This window comes from Mandrillus leucophaeus, unplaced genomic scaffold, assembly GCF_000951045.1.
Source record: "Mandrillus leucophaeus isolate KB7577 unplaced genomic scaffold, Mleu.le_1.0 Scaffold252, whole genome shotgun sequence".
Classification (NCBI taxonomy): domain Eukaryota; kingdom Metazoa; phylum Chordata; class Mammalia; order Primates; family Cercopithecidae; genus Mandrillus; species Mandrillus leucophaeus.
Window position 1 is genome coordinate 1,044,246 of NW_012102610.1, and position 16,898 is coordinate 1,061,143.

General features: G+C 58.3%; 1 protein-coding gene across 1 annotated transcript in view; it reads right to left on the reverse strand.

Moving 5' to 3' along the window:
- Positions 1-16,898, reverse strand: part of IQSEC1 (IQ motif and Sec7 domain 1) — a 70,715-nt gene that overhangs the window by 25,194 nt on the left and 28,623 nt on the right. Inside the window, exons 3-5 of the mRNA XM_011983613.1 lie at positions 13,476-14,725; positions 2,734-2,895; positions 35-157 (exon numbers count right to left, since the gene is read on the reverse strand). Of these exons, the coding sequence (XP_011839003.1) occupies positions 35-157; positions 2,734-2,895; positions 13,476-14,725 (1,535 nt within the window). The remainder of the gene's footprint in view (positions 1-34; positions 158-2,733; positions 2,896-13,475; positions 14,726-16,898) is intronic.

Here is a 16,898-nt window from a genome sequence, read left to right on the forward strand (position 1 = left end):
CCGATGCAGCACCCCCAGCCAGCCTGGGCCCCACCTGAACGCCTCGATGAGCCGCTCCACTTTCTGAGCCTCCCCTTGGACACGGATGTGCGCCTGGAATTTCCTGAGGGCCTCGTCCAGCTCCATGGTAGAGAAGTCCATCTCATCCACCACGCAGCTGGAATAGAGACAGACAGCCCCGCATGAGCACCCCTTGCAGGTGTGACACGCCCAGCCCACACTCAGGTGGTGGTGCCTGGAGCCCAGGGAACGGGCTGCCTCCTGGTAGGGAGGGCCCCTGCTGGACTCCAACCAATCAGCTAAGAGCCCTCAGAATGCAGCAAAAAGACATCCAGGCTTCTGGGGAGCTGTGAAGCCCCTGGAACTGTAGGGAAGCGTGTGTGCCTATATTTATGTGGGCAGTCTTCCCAGCGGGGCAGAGCATATGGTTATCTGGATCAAAGCCCTTCCCAAGAGACAAGCAATTTTTTTTTTTTTATGAGACGGAATCTCGTTCGTCACCCAGGCTGGAGTGCAGTGGCGCGATCTCAGCTCACTGCAAGCTCCGCCTCCCAGGTTCACGCCATTCTCCTGCCTCAGCCTCCCCAGTAGCTGGGACTACAGGCGCCCACCACCACGCCCGGCTAATATTTTGTATTTTTATAGAGATGGGTTTTCACTGTGTTAGCCAGGATGGTCTCGATCTCCTGACCTCATGATCTGCCTGCCTTGGCCTCCCAAAGTGCTGGGATTACAGGTGTGAGCCACCGCGCCCGGCCGAGACAAGCATTTTTAAGCATAGCCCTCACCAGGCACACAGTGGATGCTACGGTGAGTCTCTTCTCCTTCTGCATGGGGTCGGGGAGTTCACTGCCATTTTCACAGTGAAGAAAGGGTGCCCAGGGTGTTGACTTTCAGAATAAGCCCTTGTGGGGAGAGTATCGGGGTGGTGGGCTGGGTTTTGCAGGTGCTTTTCCAGGGACTTGAAAGGGCCATGCACCCTCATCTGCGGGGGAGTGCCTGGAGGGGCGGCTGATGAATGGTCTCTACATTCTTCCCATGGCTCTGCCCCTGGCACACCCTTCCAGTCCCTCCTATGGTGACCCTGGAACAGAGAAGATGGGGTCTGCACCAGGAGCCCTGGGGCAGGCTCCAGCTTCTGGCCTAGCTCCCTAATGACGCTGCAGTCACTCCCATGGGGCAGAGGCCTGGCCACACAGGGCCTGACCCCTCTCCCAGGGCCATCCCCACAAGGGGCGATGCAGCTGCTCCCACCCTCCTCTGAGCGCTCAAGGCTTCCTGGGGCAACAGCCTTGGAGGTGGCTTCAGAGCAGTGGGGAGAGGGCAAGCAGGGAGCAGGCAGGAGGATTTGCTGAGCAGGAGGAGCAGCGGCCCTGCAGATGCCTGGTGTGGTGGCCCGGGGGAGCCAGCCACTTCCTGAGGCCACTGCTATTTTCTGAATGAGGAGAACAATATGCGGATTTCCTAAGGACCAGGAACCGGTTTGGAGCGGGGAATGGCTGCAGGGGATGGGGGCTGGAGCTGGGCATTCACCAAGGAGCTCATCCTCGGACCTTTCTTCATGCTTGCTTCAAAGAGGGGAGAGGGCAGTAGCCACCCTAACAATACAGCAGGCTTCTCCAGGTGCTGAGCAGGGAGAAAGATGCCCGGCCTGTGCATGCTTGGCCGACCAAGGACACAGACATTCTGCTGGTGCCTGCCATGTGCTGGCCACATTTAGCCTCCTGGGTGTGGGGCGGGACTACATGAGTGCCTGTGTGTGTAAGTCCGTGTATGTAGGAGTGTGTGCCCAGGCCAGCCCCTCCCACTCTGAGCCTTGGTTTCCCCACCCATGAGACAAAAGGGGCGACGGCACCCGCTGCCTCCTAGGGAAGCAGCAGAGACCGCAGGCGCACTGGCCAGCCCCAGGGAACGTGAGGCCTCGTGCTCCAGGGGCTGCTGTTCCCGGGCACCTGCTCCCCAGCCCTCGCTGGTCCCCTCGGCTGCACATGGGCAGGGCTGGGCGGCTAGAAGGGACTGCCTCTGGATGGCCAACACTTCACCCTGCTCTGAATGCTCTTCCTGGCCCACCCTTCTGGCTCAGGGAGTTGGGAACCCATTTTTCAGAAGGCTTTCAAGTAGCTGAGAATGTTGTGCTCACCAGCTCTCTAAGCTGGGGGAAGCTGTGGAATCAGGAGGTGGGGGTAGGACACACAGCCCAAATATCCCAGCCAGAAGAATAAGGCAGGGGCAGAGTGTGGCACGGGCCGCCCACAGGGAGGCAGGTCACTTGATCCAGCTCCCGACCACTCTCCCCAGGGGCAAGTCAGGAGCAGACAGGGCATGCAGTCCATGCAGGAGGTGCCCTGACCTCCAGCTGCCTGCTCCTGCCAGCCCTGCCATGAGAGGCTGCAGGAACATGGGTCACTGAGGGCTGTGATGCTTGGTGCCAGGTTGGATAAACCGTGCTTAGGGACAGAGGGGAGGAGGGGCCGAGGGTACCTGAAAGAAGGTGGGTGGACAGGCAGCGGGGTCCACATGTGGGATGGTGCGTTGGAGGGCAGGTGCCCACCTGCATGCTGTATAGATGTGGGGTATCTGCATGTGTGTGTCTAGGAGTTAGAAAGAGAGAAGGGGGTGCCCAGCACATGTCCCGGCAAGTAGGGTGGGGCTGACCCTGTGTGTGCCCATGCGTAACACAGGGTGCGTGACGGCGCGTGTGGAATCAAGTCCCACCCCCGCCACAGAACTCACTCGAGCACGTCGCGGTTGAACTGCTTCTGCCGGTTGCCCAGGAACTCGCCGATCATCTGCCGGCTGAGGCCCTTGCGCTGCAGCAGGAAGTGGGCCACCCCGACGGGCGTGTCGGGCACAAAGCCACGCTCGATGAGGTACTGGACTCCCTTCTCAGGCTTCCTGGGGTAGGATGAGAGGCACACTCAGCCCCAGCTGCCCGGCTGCCAGCCAGGCACCTGGAGGGGATCTCCGCTCAGTGGACAGTTGACATTCTCCCTCCCTGCCCACCTGCACCGGCCCTCATCCCTGTAGGCATTCAGGGGTCTCTAGATCCATCTCCTGCTTGGGTGGGAACTCAAGAGCCCAGGCTGGCACCGGAAGACCCTGGGCTCCAGGCATCCTGCCCTGTCCCAAACCCAAATGTGGGGGACCTGGTACAAACACCTTCACCTAGACTCGCCCAGACCTTGTACAAAGAATGGGCTGGGCTGGCTGCAGGGGTGCTTCTGTGAGTGCTGGAGATGGACCATCACTCCCCTGCCCTGCCTGCAGCCCCTTCTCGGCTGCTCGGTACTGGCCCCAAACGCCCGCACACGCCTTCAGAACCGGGTTCCCTGTCCGGCCCAAATCTCTGCTCCCCTCAGCGTGAAAGCCGCCGTGCCAGGCTGCTCCTCTGAGCAGACTGGAACCCTCTGTCTGCCAATGGGTAATAAAGAACAGCAACCACAGCACCTGCGGGGAGCAATTGCTCTGTGCCGCCGCTGTTGAGGCGCCCTGTGCACACTAATTCATTCAATTCCCACTCCGGGAGGTCAGCACTCTGGTTACCTGCGGTGCTCAGGAGCCCAGACTCGGGAGCCTGACAGCCATACGACCTTTCAGGGGTCCTGGCTTCCCCTGTTGTAAACACTGAGGAAGTAGTCAGATGCCTGCAATGACGCACTCAGTAATGATGAAGGTGCAGAGAGGCAGCGGTTCTAGCTGGAGGTCACAGTGCCAGTGGCAGGGCTGGCCCTGCAGGGCTGAGTGTGTCCACTGGAGACGGGACCCCCAGAGCATGGATCATTCCACTGGTTCAAGCCTCTCGGTGCCCAAGGTGTGTGCAGAACCAGGCCAGGGCAGGGATGTGCATGGTGCGGCTGATGGGGCCTAGCGCCAGGCCAGAGCACTCCTGGTCTGTACCTGGCCAGGTGTCTGTAGGGCCAGGCAGGCTGTGGGGACACGGCACTGCTCACACCAACCCTGGGAGCAGGCCCTGCCTCCCTTCGGCACTCCGGCCCTGTGAGCCCTGGCAGGTCCCTTCTCCCTTAGGGCCTCAGATGTCCTGCCCATCTTGTGGTAGGTCTCTTGCTTGGCTGACCTGGCAGGGTGGTCCTGGTGGTCAAAGGAGAGAGATTGGGCCAGGCGTGGTGGCTCACACCTGTAATTCCAGCACTTTGGGAAGCTGAAGCAGGTGGATCACCTGAGGTCGGGAGTTCCAGACCAGCCTGGCCAACATGGTAAAATCCCATCTCTACTAAAAATCCAAAATTAGCCAGGCGTAGTGGCTCACGCCTGTAATCCCAGCTACTCCGGAGGCTGAGGCAGGAGAATCATTTGAACTCGGGAGGCATAAGTTACAGTGAGCTGAGACTGTACCACTGCACTCCAGCCCAGGCGACAGAGCAAGACTCTGTCTCAAAAAAAACAAAAACCACAACAACAACAACAACAAAAAAATAGACAGGCTGGTGTGAGAGGGCTTTGAAGATGGCCACACATGTGACCCCACAGGATGGGTGTTCTCCACGGAGTTTGCCAGGTCACTCTGGGAGCTGTATGGAGCCATCAGGCCAGACTGGCTCCATGTCCCCTTAGCCCAAGTCCTCAGAGTCACCGACAGCTGTCAAGTGGCTGGGGACACAGGGACATGTGTTTCCTCAAGAGTCCATGAGGGGTCCAGTGTGGCTTGGGCCTCCTTGCCTCATGGCACACCCAGAACCCGTGCTGGGGCATAATCGGCCAGGTCATCCCCTAACTGGGGGGCCGGGCCTGACCCCTTGCCCCAGCAGGTAGAGGTCCGCATTCTTCTGTCCCCAGGGTTGGGGGAATGGAGATGAAAGCCGGTGTCCACCCGCCCCATAACCGCACAGCTCCTGGCTGACAACAGCGCCCTGTGGACACTGTATTTCCACGTGCAAGTGAAAGGAAGCCTCCTGGCTGCAAGGTGACCCTGCTATTTTTACCCTAGGACGGCCACACCCATAAGCTTGTCCCCAGGAGTGTGGCAGGGAGCAACCACTAGCTAGTTTGGTCCTGGCACAGAAGTGGTAATGGAGTGGCCCCGTTCCTACCTGTCCCAGGGACCCAGGACGGAAGGACCAGCGTTTCACTGTTCACAAGATCACATGCCTCGCTATGCTTCGGGGGTCTCCAACCAAGAACTGCTCCAATGCCCCAGGCCTCTACAGCCACGGCCAGAGCAGATTCTGGGTCCTCACCATCCTGCTCCATGCCAGCCCCAGCCCACACCCTTCTCTCCCTCCCTCAGCTTCCAGGTGAGGGGTTGCCATGGCTCACCTAAAGTTGGGTTTTCTTTGGCCCACACACTGTTAACAAAAAGAATTCCAGCTAGTTGCCAGTATTTAAAAACTGGAAGAGTGCACAAAAAATCTGGATTTCTGGCTTCTGAAAAATCAGACCTTCTGGCATCCCTGGGCCTTTGCTCCCTGGCCCCCATGGCAGTGACTGCGGGAGCTGGGCTGGACTATCCCCACCCCCTGCTGCCTGGTCCCTTCCCCACACAGGTGCATGCTCTGACTCCACCCAGGCTGTCTGGTCCCTCCAGGCCACTGCTGTAGTGACCAGGTCCAGGCCCAGCTGGGTCCCGCCTTGTCACTTCCCTGGGCAGCAGCTGCTCTTTTTTTTTTGCCTCCATCCACCCTCTGGTGTCGATATGCCACATCCAGGGACTTCCAGGACAAGGCTCCTTGGCCCTGGAGGTGCTCAGAGCACAAAGGGAAGAGGGGAAGGCGCTGTGGGAAGTGGGCATGCGAGCTCTTCAGGATTAGGTGAGCACCATGTGTCTGCTGGGCCAGGCACCTCTTGGTGAACACTGGCTGGGAGTAAGTCATGGGCCCCTGTGGGTACAGCTGAGAGGCCTAGTCTGGGCAGGGGGCAGGGGGCAGGGAACAGAGACTGAGGGATCAGGCAATTTTCTGGGAAGAGGTGACAGTGAGGACAAAGGCCCTGAGGTGGGTGGGGAAATCGGAGAGGCGATTCCAGGGTTAAGCACAGGGACCCCGGGGGAAGGCAAAGGGGGCAGTGGGCCGGCAGGCAGACCACACTGTGCTGCAGGCCATGGAGAGGGGTCTGGCTTTCTCTCGAGTGGGCTGAGAAGCCCCGGCGTGCTGTGAAGAGGGTGGTGATGGGGGTCCTAAGTCCACATGGGCGATGCCATGCTGAGGAGATCGCGGGCCAGGGCCCAGCTGGCAGCTGAGTGAGGGGGGCTCCTGTGGGCACCCGGCCATGCTACAGCAGAGGTGGGAGGGGACTGGGTCGAGGACACAGTCTGAGGGCAGAGGTGTCGATATTTGCTGATGGATCTGGGTGGGAGGTGGCCGAGGTGGGGACAGTGGGGGTAGGAACAAGAAGGACAAGGAGCAGTGAGTCCAGGATGGCATCAGCTTTTAGCCTGAACCTAGTGCAGGGCATGGATTCCACCCAGCAGGCCTCAAGGGCGATACGGCAGAAGTGAGGATGCTCAGTGAAGGGGCCTGGGCCAGTGATGAGGAGCTCGCCACTCACCTGAGGGGAACTGGGGAGGAGCTGCAGCTGGACAGCCAGGGCCAGCTCCAGGGTGGGGCTGGGAGTCCCCCCAAGGCTCCCTACAGGAGGGACAGGTCCTCAACAGCCTCCCTGACAGCAGATGGCCGGCGCACTGGGCATTTACTGGTGGGAATCCCCTGCTATCTAGACCTTGCTACCCTCCCCTACTCCTAGCCTGTGTAATGAAGCCCTTCCTTCCCCAATCTGTCCTTGGTGGCCCTGCTGGGTGGTGAGTTCTCCATCTACTTGCACCCCACCTCACAGAGCTCCACGAGGTCTGCCAAGCATCACACAGGCCAAACGTGGGCCGTTGGTGTGGCCTCGGACCCCCACCGCCTCCTCTTGCAGCAGGACTTTACTTTCCCGCCTGCCCTGGGGAGAGGGCTGCAGGACATGCTTCAGCCACTGAACTGTGAGCTGAGGGGTCTGTGTCACTTCAAGGGGGAAGCTGTGCGGTCCCCTATGGACACCCACCTCCTTCATTCATTCCACAAACATTTATCAAATACCTACCCTGGCCAGGTGCTATGCTAGCACAGTTATGGTCCCCATCCTCAAAAAACATGCTTTCTAGTTAGAGAGGGATACAGAAGTAGATAAAGTCCAGGAATATGCTACAGCACAAGCATCAGGGGCATGGCTGGGAGAGCCAAGAAGCCCGTACTTCGGTCTCAGCTCCACTTCTGGCTGGGCGACCCAGGGTGAGTAACTTAGCCTCTCTCTCTCTCTGTAAAATGTTCACACGACAGAGTTACTGTGAAGAATCCATGAGTTCGTACTCGTAAAGCACCATGCCTCAGGCCTCAGAAACCATTTCAGGCTTCACAGCTGGAAGAAGAGGCCTGGGCTGGAAGAACCCACCCAGGGTGATGCCACAGAAAGCTGGGATGGCATTGACTTCAGCTGGAAGGGGCAGAAGGACGGGCAGGAAAGCCCGCCCTGACGAGATGGCATTGAGCCTGGGCAGGTCCCTGGTGGAGGGAACGGCCAATGCAAAAACCTTGACAGGTAACAAAATGGGGGCACAGAAGGGTCAAAAAACTGGCTCCAGCAAGATGAAGGGTGCCGCGACTTATAATCCATGCTTCTGCCCCAGAAGTCCCTAAAAATTCCCTCTACCCTCCGGATGCCCTTCCTGCTGCTAAAAATCCACTCTGTCCAACTCTGCAGTCACCCATCCCCACAGTCCCTCTGTGTACACCCGTTACTCTTTCTTTAGCTCTTCTTGGTTCCACCCTGTAAGGATCCAGCATTAACAGGTGCTGCCTGTAACATTCTCACCATCTACACCTGACCCACCTGTGTACCCCTGGCCCTGCTGCCCCCTAAAATGCCCCAGCAGGCAGTGTTGTCGGAGGGTTCTGACTCCATCCCTGCTGTGTGCTCCCAGGTCTGGCCTTAGCTGCCTCCTCTAAAGCTGGCTGAGCCAGCTTTTCCTCACATCAGATGCTGATTCAGATTCAAGTATGACAGGTGAGCACAGACTGCACCAGTGACTTCCTGCACACAGATCTCTCATTGTCTTTCAGCTGCAAGCTGAGTTGCTGGTGGGGCGAGAGAGCTGTGTGAGGCTCTGAGGAAGAGCTGCTGCAAGGCTGTGGATTGCATGTGGGGAACACGTACCTGCTGAAGCCAAGCACTGAGTGCTTACCCTGGTATTTTCCCAGCAGGGGTGTGCAGGATCCAGAAAAGGGTTCTCTCTCTCTAAGACATGGGTTTCACTATGTTGCCTAGACTGGCCTCAAACTCCTAGTTTCAAGTGATCCTCTTGCCTCAGCCTCTCAAGCAGCTGGGACCACAGGGATGTGCCACTGTGCCTGGCTCCAGTCCTTTTTAACTGTTCAGGATGCCTAAGAGATGTGGAAGTGGATGGATGCCCAAGCACCTAGCTTCAGCCTCCAGGTTTCCCAGCGTACCCTCCAGCTCAGGCCCTAAGACCCAGTGGGCAGATTCTACTCTCTGCTCCAGGCCAGTCAGAGCCCTGCATCCTGCTTGCCCAAGTAAGTGGTTCAGGGAGAAGCATGAGAGCCAGAAGGAGCTGACGAGGGGAGGATAATCTCTCTTCCTCCTACTGGGGTTGCCTTGAGCTTAGACTACAGGCCTAGGGTCCTCGGATGGCCCTCCTGTCCTGGGTCAGGGAGGATCTGGCAAGGGGCAGGGCCAACCCTGAGGCAGATAGAGCCAAGAAATACCCGGGACTTTTCAGGTCCATCAACCAGTAAAGCCTCTTTGCTTAACCCAGTTTGATAGAGTTTCTGTCACATGAAACAGAGAAGGCCATGATTAACGCAGAGCCCAGCGCAGGGTTTGGAGTGCCCGAGGATCTCCGTGGTCAGAGGTCTCAGTCCACCTGGTAACTGCTTGTGGGGGTGAGGACAGACTCACCAAACTCAGCATTCGGAGAGTCCCTGCATACCTGGAAATGCCCTTCCAATGCAGCAACCCAGACTCGAGTCCCCCCAGGGTCCTGCAGAGAGGTGCCACTTCCAGCCTTTCCCACACTGCCCGGGCCAGCAAGCTCGCCACCTCCGGAGGCTGCCTGCTCCATCCAGCTCTTACTTTTACACCGCACTTTCTGGTAGCGTGAACTCAAGTGGCTTCCCTGGTATCGATCCCAGAGAGAAGGCATGAGAATCACCCTCTGAAGTGTGGCAGGCACCCCCTGCAGAGTTTCCCTTGGCACTGTCTTCTCTGAGGCTCAGCACCAGCCATCTCACACCCAGGCCAGAGCTCAGGATCCTGGGCTGTGGTTAGCATCAAGGGCCACAGGCCACAGTGGCCCGTGTCTAGGGTAGGGGGGTCCCAACCTCCAAAGACCCAGCTCAAAGTGCTCCTAAGAGAGCCCATCCTTTACAACATCAGCACCACAGGCTACGAGAGCAGCACCACACATGCTCTGGGCCCAGCACTTCTGGTGTGTGGCCTTGAGCTTGGGCCTGGGCTCTCAGCCTGGCTGCCTGCACCTACGCTTCCCAGGATGGCTGTGGGGATTCAGTGAGACAATAGGCGGAAGGTGTTTGGCATGGGGCCTGGCACTTGGTCCAGGCTCTGCACAGGCCGGCTCTGCTCACTGCTATTTTTATCAATGACAGCAGACACGTTAAACACAAGGAGCACAGAGCTAGAGCATGCAGATCAGGGGCACTCTCTGAGCCCTGTTCCCATAGGTGGAGGGGAATGGCCCCCTGTGGGTGTGCTGGAAGGGTGAAACAGTCACGCTACCTGCAGGATCCCAGCGACAGCATCCCCTGCCTCCCTCCTGCAGTAGCTCCAGCAGGTGGATGGGACCCGAGGCTGCTGGGCCCCAGGGGCTGGGCACCAAGTGTAGGGGAGGCCAGGTCCACAAAAGGGGGCTGCCTCCAGGTACAGGGCCCTGTGCTGGAAGGGCCTCAGGGGCCCCTGGGAAAAGCTCCTAGCCAAGTAGTCCAACCACACTGTAACACCAGGTGGCCACCCAGGCCCTGCATACATGTTCCTCAGAGACAAGCTTCTCACTCCTTTTTGAGGGTGCCCGTGTCATCATGAAGCAGCTCTGGGGCCAAGGATGCTCTTGCAGAGGCGGGAGAGGTCTGGGGTGGCTCACCTGTGACATAGTCACCTGGGCTCATTCCAGAGAGGAATGTGACAGAGAGGAAGTGGACATAGCCAGGCATGTACCCCTGAGGGCGTGTACCAGGTACAGGAGCAGGAGACGCTGGGGTGGGGTTCCAATGCAGAGGTGATAGACTCAGTGAGGTCCCTGCTGGGCACCTGCCCCAGCTCCATGTGCTGCAGGGCTGTGTGGCCTCCCACAAACGGTGTGGCTCTGCCTCCTGGACCCAGTTTACAGATCTGTCACCCAGTGTGGAGGTAGGGAGCCCAGGGCTATACCTGTGGTAGCAGTTCCTACACCATGGATTTTAAGAGGATGTGTTCAGGAGCCAAGTGGCCAGGGTGTGACATCCCTAGTCGCCTACCAACTGTGCAAGACTCAGCTCACCCACTGCACAGGGGAACGTGCATTAGCGCACGACAGGCCCTGGGAAATGCGCCTGGCGCACCGTCAGCACATGGAAGGATTAGCCAATCTCGTTATTTGACTGCTTGGTCCATCAAAATGCCTGTTTGGGTCTTCCTAAAGCCCAGCCCTGGAAGCTCCCTTCCCTTGGCACTCACTCTGGACACAGAAGCTCTCGCTGACCACAACAGCTGCCATCCACTGCACAAACATTTTCCAGGTGCAGGCAGTGAGACTCAGAGAGTTCAGGGAGTCGCCCCAGGTCCTGCAGCTGATAGGTGGCAGAGCCAGGGCTGAAATCCTCCTGCCTCTGGCTCCTGCACCCCCACCCTCCCACAGCACCGCCAGCCAGATCAGCTGTGTGGCTGTCAGCTGGGCCGGGTGAGAGTAAGCGGCAGATGCCCAGAGGAACATCTGGATGCCTGGTAGACCTCGGCAGCCCTGGGGATGCCCTCACCGCCAACCCACACCACCTTCTCAGGCTTCGTTTCTGTTCTTCCTCCCCGCCTGCTGCTGGCTCTCCGACTTTGGTACATGATTCCCTTTAAGGGGGCATCCCTCCAGACAGAGGCCTGTGCCAGGAATGCTCACTGCTTCATTGCTGGGAAGGGGTGGAAACTGAGAGCTGTGCTGGAGGCCGGGCAAAGGCCGGGACATACCACCCTGCAGGAGAGAAGTGGAGATGGTACACAGGTGCAAGGCCAGAGAAAGGGAAGGGAAAGGGCAGTTCCTACTTCAATTAAAAACGTGCCAAGACCCAGCAATTCCACTTTCAGCCATCTGATCAAGGGGCCTCCCAGGCGGGTGTGTAAGGATCACAACCACCGTCACACTAGTGCTAGTTGTGAAAAGCTAGAAGCAACTGGCCAAATAACCTATAGCCACGGTGGGGACTACACTCAGCAGCACATAGGCGCAAGGCAGCCTGTGTGCAGAGCCCAGTGATACCCTCATAAGACAATGTCACAGTCCCAGGCCCCGACTGATGTCAGCAAGGATCCAACAGTAGCAGCTAATACATAGTAAGGCCCTATCCTGTGCCATGTCCTGCTCTCAGCACTTCACACAGACCAACGCTTCACCCTCACCGCCCTGGGAGGAGGGTGCCCCTGGCATCGGCCCATTTCACAGATGCGGCCACTGTGGGACGGGGGGCTTTGTTGCCCAAGGATATAGAGATAGGATGGGGGACAGCCAGGATTTAAAGCCAGACAGCCGGGCCCCAAGCTGTGTTCTTAACCATGGCTGTCTAGAGTTCCCAGGAGTGCACACAAATGTATAGGAAAAAAATCTGGAAGGACAGACTGCAACATGCTGAGTCCAAGAGGATGTTATCCTGAGCTGCAAGACAAGCATTTTCTGTGAAGAATGTATTCACGTGCTACACAGAGAATTAAAAGTTAACTGAATAAGAAAAAATCTACACAGACCAAAAGCTGGCTGGTTGAGGAAGGTGGTTTTTCCTGGTTTCCTGTCTCCCCACTGCTGGTCTCCACTTGTCCACTCTGCAGGGGCCCCTGGTTATCCCAGCCTCCCCTCTAGGGGACATGGTCCTGGGTTGAGAGATGATCCTGGAGCTGGGCTGTGCCCAGGAGCAGTGGGGACAGACTTCAGGGACCGTGTTAGGTGGGCCAGTAGGACGCAACCCTCCCCTGTCCAGTGCATTGCTCCGGCCGTGGCCTGTGCAGCAGTGAGAGCAGCCGGACTCTGCAGCAAGCCACAGGCAGATGGGAGGCATAGAAGACAGCATCCTGGTAGGTGTGAGATGTCCAAGGCTCTTAGTTCTTAGCTGAGCAAACCAGTAAGCCATTGCCCCTGGCTGGCCCCAAGTGAATGCACCATTCCCCAGAGGCTCTTCCTGAGACAGGCCTCTCTGACACCCCAAGATAGTGCTTCCATGTGTCCCAGGAATGGCTATCCCCCAGTTTAGGAGCAGAGAGAACAGGGGGCAGACAGAACAGGGAGCCAGCTCGGCACTGGCTTTGAGATGGCCAGGTCCCACTGCGCCATTCACCACCCTAGTTTGACCTTCTGGGAAAACTGTCGTCTGCCCCTGGCTCCCCGGATGTGTGTCAGGAACGACCAGCCCAGGGGAGTTGGTCCCAGGCCAGCATCTGACGAGGCCAAATCCCAGTGGCCCAGGGAGTGGAAATAACGAGAAATCTCAGGTTGGACAGGAGCCTGCACATTACCCAGGCCAAGTGCTCAGCCCTCCTCCCCTTCCTCTTGCTATTTTTGGCTGTGCTAAGAATAGTCTGCTTTAAATACCCATCGCTCCTTGGATCTACTGTCAGGATGGTCGATGGCATCTTTCCAGGACCCCCTTGGGGAGCAGTCACTCCATGAACCCAACTTATGCAGCTCCCCAAGACCCCCAGACACAGCCCTGGGTCTGGTCTGCGTCTGAGTTCCTTCCCTCCAGGACACGGTTCTGCGTCTGGCCAACTGCCCCTGAGCACTCCTACCCCCAGACATGGTCCCAGGTCTGGCCTGCGTCCCCTACAAGACATAGCCCTGGGTCTCACCTGTCTGCCCCTGCCCCCAATGACACAACCAGTCATACCCCGGCTCAAAGTCCTTTGTGTCCCACATCACCCCTAAGCCTGACATCCAAAGCTGGGCAGGGCATGGCCCAACATACCCCACTTGCTATGGTGGACTCAGGGGTGATGGGATGGAAGTGCCTGGGACTCAAGTTGCTTCAGCACAGAAAGCTTCCATTGTGCCCCTGCTCAGCCTGTGTGTGTTGCTGTCCCAAACAGCAGCTCCAGGAAGGGCTGGATCCTCAGTGCACAGCTTGGCAGTATCCTAGCCACCGACCTTGCACGGCAGCTTCCTATGCTCACAGGCCACGCTGGACCTCAAGCTCTGTGCTTGGAAGGATCCAGCCACGCCCACCTGCCGAGGCCCAGCAAGCCACGACTGCCCACCCTGCAGGGTCACCAATGGTACTCACTTGTTGAAGAGGTTCAGGCCGATGCGGTAGTGCCTCTTGCGGATGACATCGTTGCTAAAGGCGGGCGAGTCCCAGCTGTTGCGGGCCTCCTTGTGGTAGGTCTGCTTGCTGAGCGTCTGCTCCCGCAGGCTGTCACGGGACGATGACTCGGAGCTGCAGTTGATGGTGTCGTTGGAGTTGGATGTGCTGTTGATGCTGTCATTGTCGCCGTCTGAGTAGTCCGACTCAGACTTGCTCTGCCGGTTGGCCGAGCCATTGATGGCCAAGTGGCTGTCTAGGGGCCTGGGGGGCCGGGGCCGCAACTCAGGCTCCTCCCGGGGGAGGCTTTTCGGGGGGCCGCTGTGGGGACCATGCTTGGGGCTGCTCTGCTGCCCACCGAGGCTGCGCTCATAGGCGCTCTGCCTTTTGAGCGAGCCCCGCTCCGAGCGGTCACTGAGGTCCACGGAGCTGTCGCTGGGTGGCTCGATGGTGAGCAGCGGGAGATGCTCCACGCGCAGCCGCTGCTCCTGCCGCTCCAGCGATGGTGTGCTCCGGCAGCTCGTGTCCGTGTCGGCCTTGTCCTCTTTGTGGGCCAGGGCCCAGTAGTCTGGGGCTGCGCCCCCAGCCCGCAGCCGCAGGTCCGACTCAGTGCTGGACGGCCGGTCCCCTGCCTGCGAGAGGGGCAGAGGGGGAGACAGCTCCTCCTCATCAATGTACAGGGTGACATCGCTGTACGAGGCCGTCATCTCGTCCAGTTTGCGATGGTCCATGCTGTGCAGGGCTGTCTGGGGCTCAGTGTCCCGGGCCCGCGCCACATCCAGGGCCGGTGCCTCCTCAGTGTGCAGGCTGCGGCAGTTGAGGGCATCGTCGATGGACTCGGCCAGTGATTTCACTTGCCTAGAGAAGGCGTCCTCCAGCTCAGTGATGGCGTCCGCAAAGTCGCTAGAGGGGGCCGGAGACTTGAGGGTAGTTGGCTCGCTGAGGTCACCACACTCAGGGGGCACCAGAGCTCCCAGCTGGGAGCCGTCGTTAGTCACTGAGACCTGCTTCCCCTCGAAGTAGGAGCTGTGCACTTTCTCAGGCCCCTCAAAGGAGAACTGCATCCTCATGTTGGACAGCACGATCCGGCGCGACATGCGGTTCTCTGACATGGAGCTGCGCAAGCGCTCGAAGTTCTTGTTCATCTGGTACTGGCGAAACGCCGTCTGGATGGTGCGGGCCGCATGGCGGGTTACCAGGCGCCCCCCATACTTTCGTTCTAGCATCTCCACCTGGGGGTGGGAGAGGAGAATGAGAACAGCCCTGCATGTGGGCACAGTGAGACATCTACCAAACTCCTTCCCACTTCCTAGCCAAGCAGCTGTGCAACCTGGGAAGGTCCCAAAGTTGGTCAAAGCAACTGCTGAGGGATGCTGGTGGGCTTATGCAAAATATGAGTCCCGAGGTCAAATTGGATAGAGAAGCATCAAGTTAAAATGAGTGCAACCATGTTTTTCCTCTCAGACCCGTTTTTTGGGTTTTTTTTGTTTTTGAGACAGAGTCTCGCTCTGTCACCCAGGCTGGAGTGCAATGGCATGATCTCAGTTCACTGCAACCTCTGCCTCTTGGGTTCAGACGATCCTCCTGCCTCAACCTCCTGGGTAGCTGGGATTACAGACACCCACCACCACGCCCAGCTAATTTTTGTATTTTTAGTAGAGATGGAGTTTCACCATGTTGGCCAGGCTGGTTTTGAACTCCTGACCTCAGGTGATCCACGAGGCAGGGCCTCAAGAAACTTTAAAAGGCAGTGAGATACACTATGCTGAGTGTCCCCAGTGTCTTGGGTCACAGAAGCCCCTGGCCCTGACGCATTTTTGAGGTATGCCATCTAATGAAACCCATTTGGAGACCCTGGAAGAAGTATGCACAGGTCAAGAGACAGGCTAAAGATTCCAGCAAGGCCCACAGGCTTCTGGACTCATTTCCTTTCCATAGCACCAACCAGGCAGCTCTTGTGGCCAGAGGCGTCACTGAGTTTCAGGGAGACCTGTGGGGTCTGCTGCACTGAGAAGCAGGCTTCGAGGATAGGTGCCTGAGTTCTAATCTGGGCTATGCCACTTGGTAGCTGGGTGACCCAGAATAAGCCCTGAGCCCATGCACTTCCTCGGTTTCCTCGTCTATTAAATGGCATAGTGCTGGGACCTATGACTGTGAACCCCGCAGACAGAGGCCAAGGGCTGGCACATGCCAAGCACAGGGGTAGCTGGGCCGGAAAGACACTCAGCTGCATTCTGGGAAGGGATTTACAGTTTGTAAAGCCCCCAAGCTCCCTTGCTCTACAGATGGGCAAATTGTGGCCCAGAGAAGAGACTCAACACATACTCAAGAGGCCTCCAGGCTCCGGAGCTGGCTTTCCCTCATGAGCACCGCCATTCCTGATGGCTCGTCTGGGCTGCACAGCTCATTCCTGTGAGGGCTGGGCTACATGCAGGGAGGGGATGGGGTGAACTCCGGGTGCTCCAGTGGGACACGCAGACCTCCTGAATTTCTGAGGCACCCGTGACCAAGGAGGGCCCTGAGGGCCGCTCCCTGCACCTTGCTCCTGAGTGGACAATGAACACATTCCTGCGGCCAAGATAAGGAATTGGCTTCTCCGCCAAGCCAGGCCTCTTGGGGTGCTGGGGTGGCGTGGGCATGTGATGTGGGGCTAGGAACCAGGCAAAGCGCTGCACCTGCCTGTATGGTCCCAGATGCCCACTACATGCTGGGCATCACGTCACACCTGGAGGTGGAATGGGAGGCATGGAGGTCCTTGCACTCGAGGAGCGAGGGGTCTGTCAAGGAGAGCAGGCAGCCGCAGGCGCAGAACTGAAACAATGCCAAACAGACATCCAACAAATCGAAGGCTGCGGCCTGCACCAGGGAGACTGGCTCAGAGCCACATGAGGCCTTGCATGCCCATGCGTGCTGCCTGGCTTTGGGTGGTCCCAGCAGGCTGGGTGGAGGAGAAGAGCTGCGGGGGCTTGAGGGGAGCAGATCAAAATGACTTTTCCAATCCCAGGCCAGAGTCTGTTTTCTCTCTCGCCCTGTTACTGAACGCCATCCAAGAAATGACCTCACTTCCACAACTGTAAGCAGAAAGTTTCCATTTTTTGGGTTGTGAGTGGAGCTTAGAAAGCCCGTGGGGCCGATAAGAGACCCGAGGCTGGGATCTGGGAAGCCTTTCTTCCCTCACTCTACTTTGTGGGCAGCACAAGCACCAGGACCTCCAGCTCAGGCCTAGAGCTCCCCGCAGGGCCTTCTCGCCTGCTGGCTCCGGACCTCGCAGACCAGGCAGCCACCCTGTTTTCCTGAGACCTCCTGCCCAAATCTGTGTGTATTGGGGGCGAAGGGACTTCAGGAAGGCAGCAATGGGCTCTGCGTCTGTTCACCAGAGCCCCTGGCAGTTCTTCCCCCAAGGGT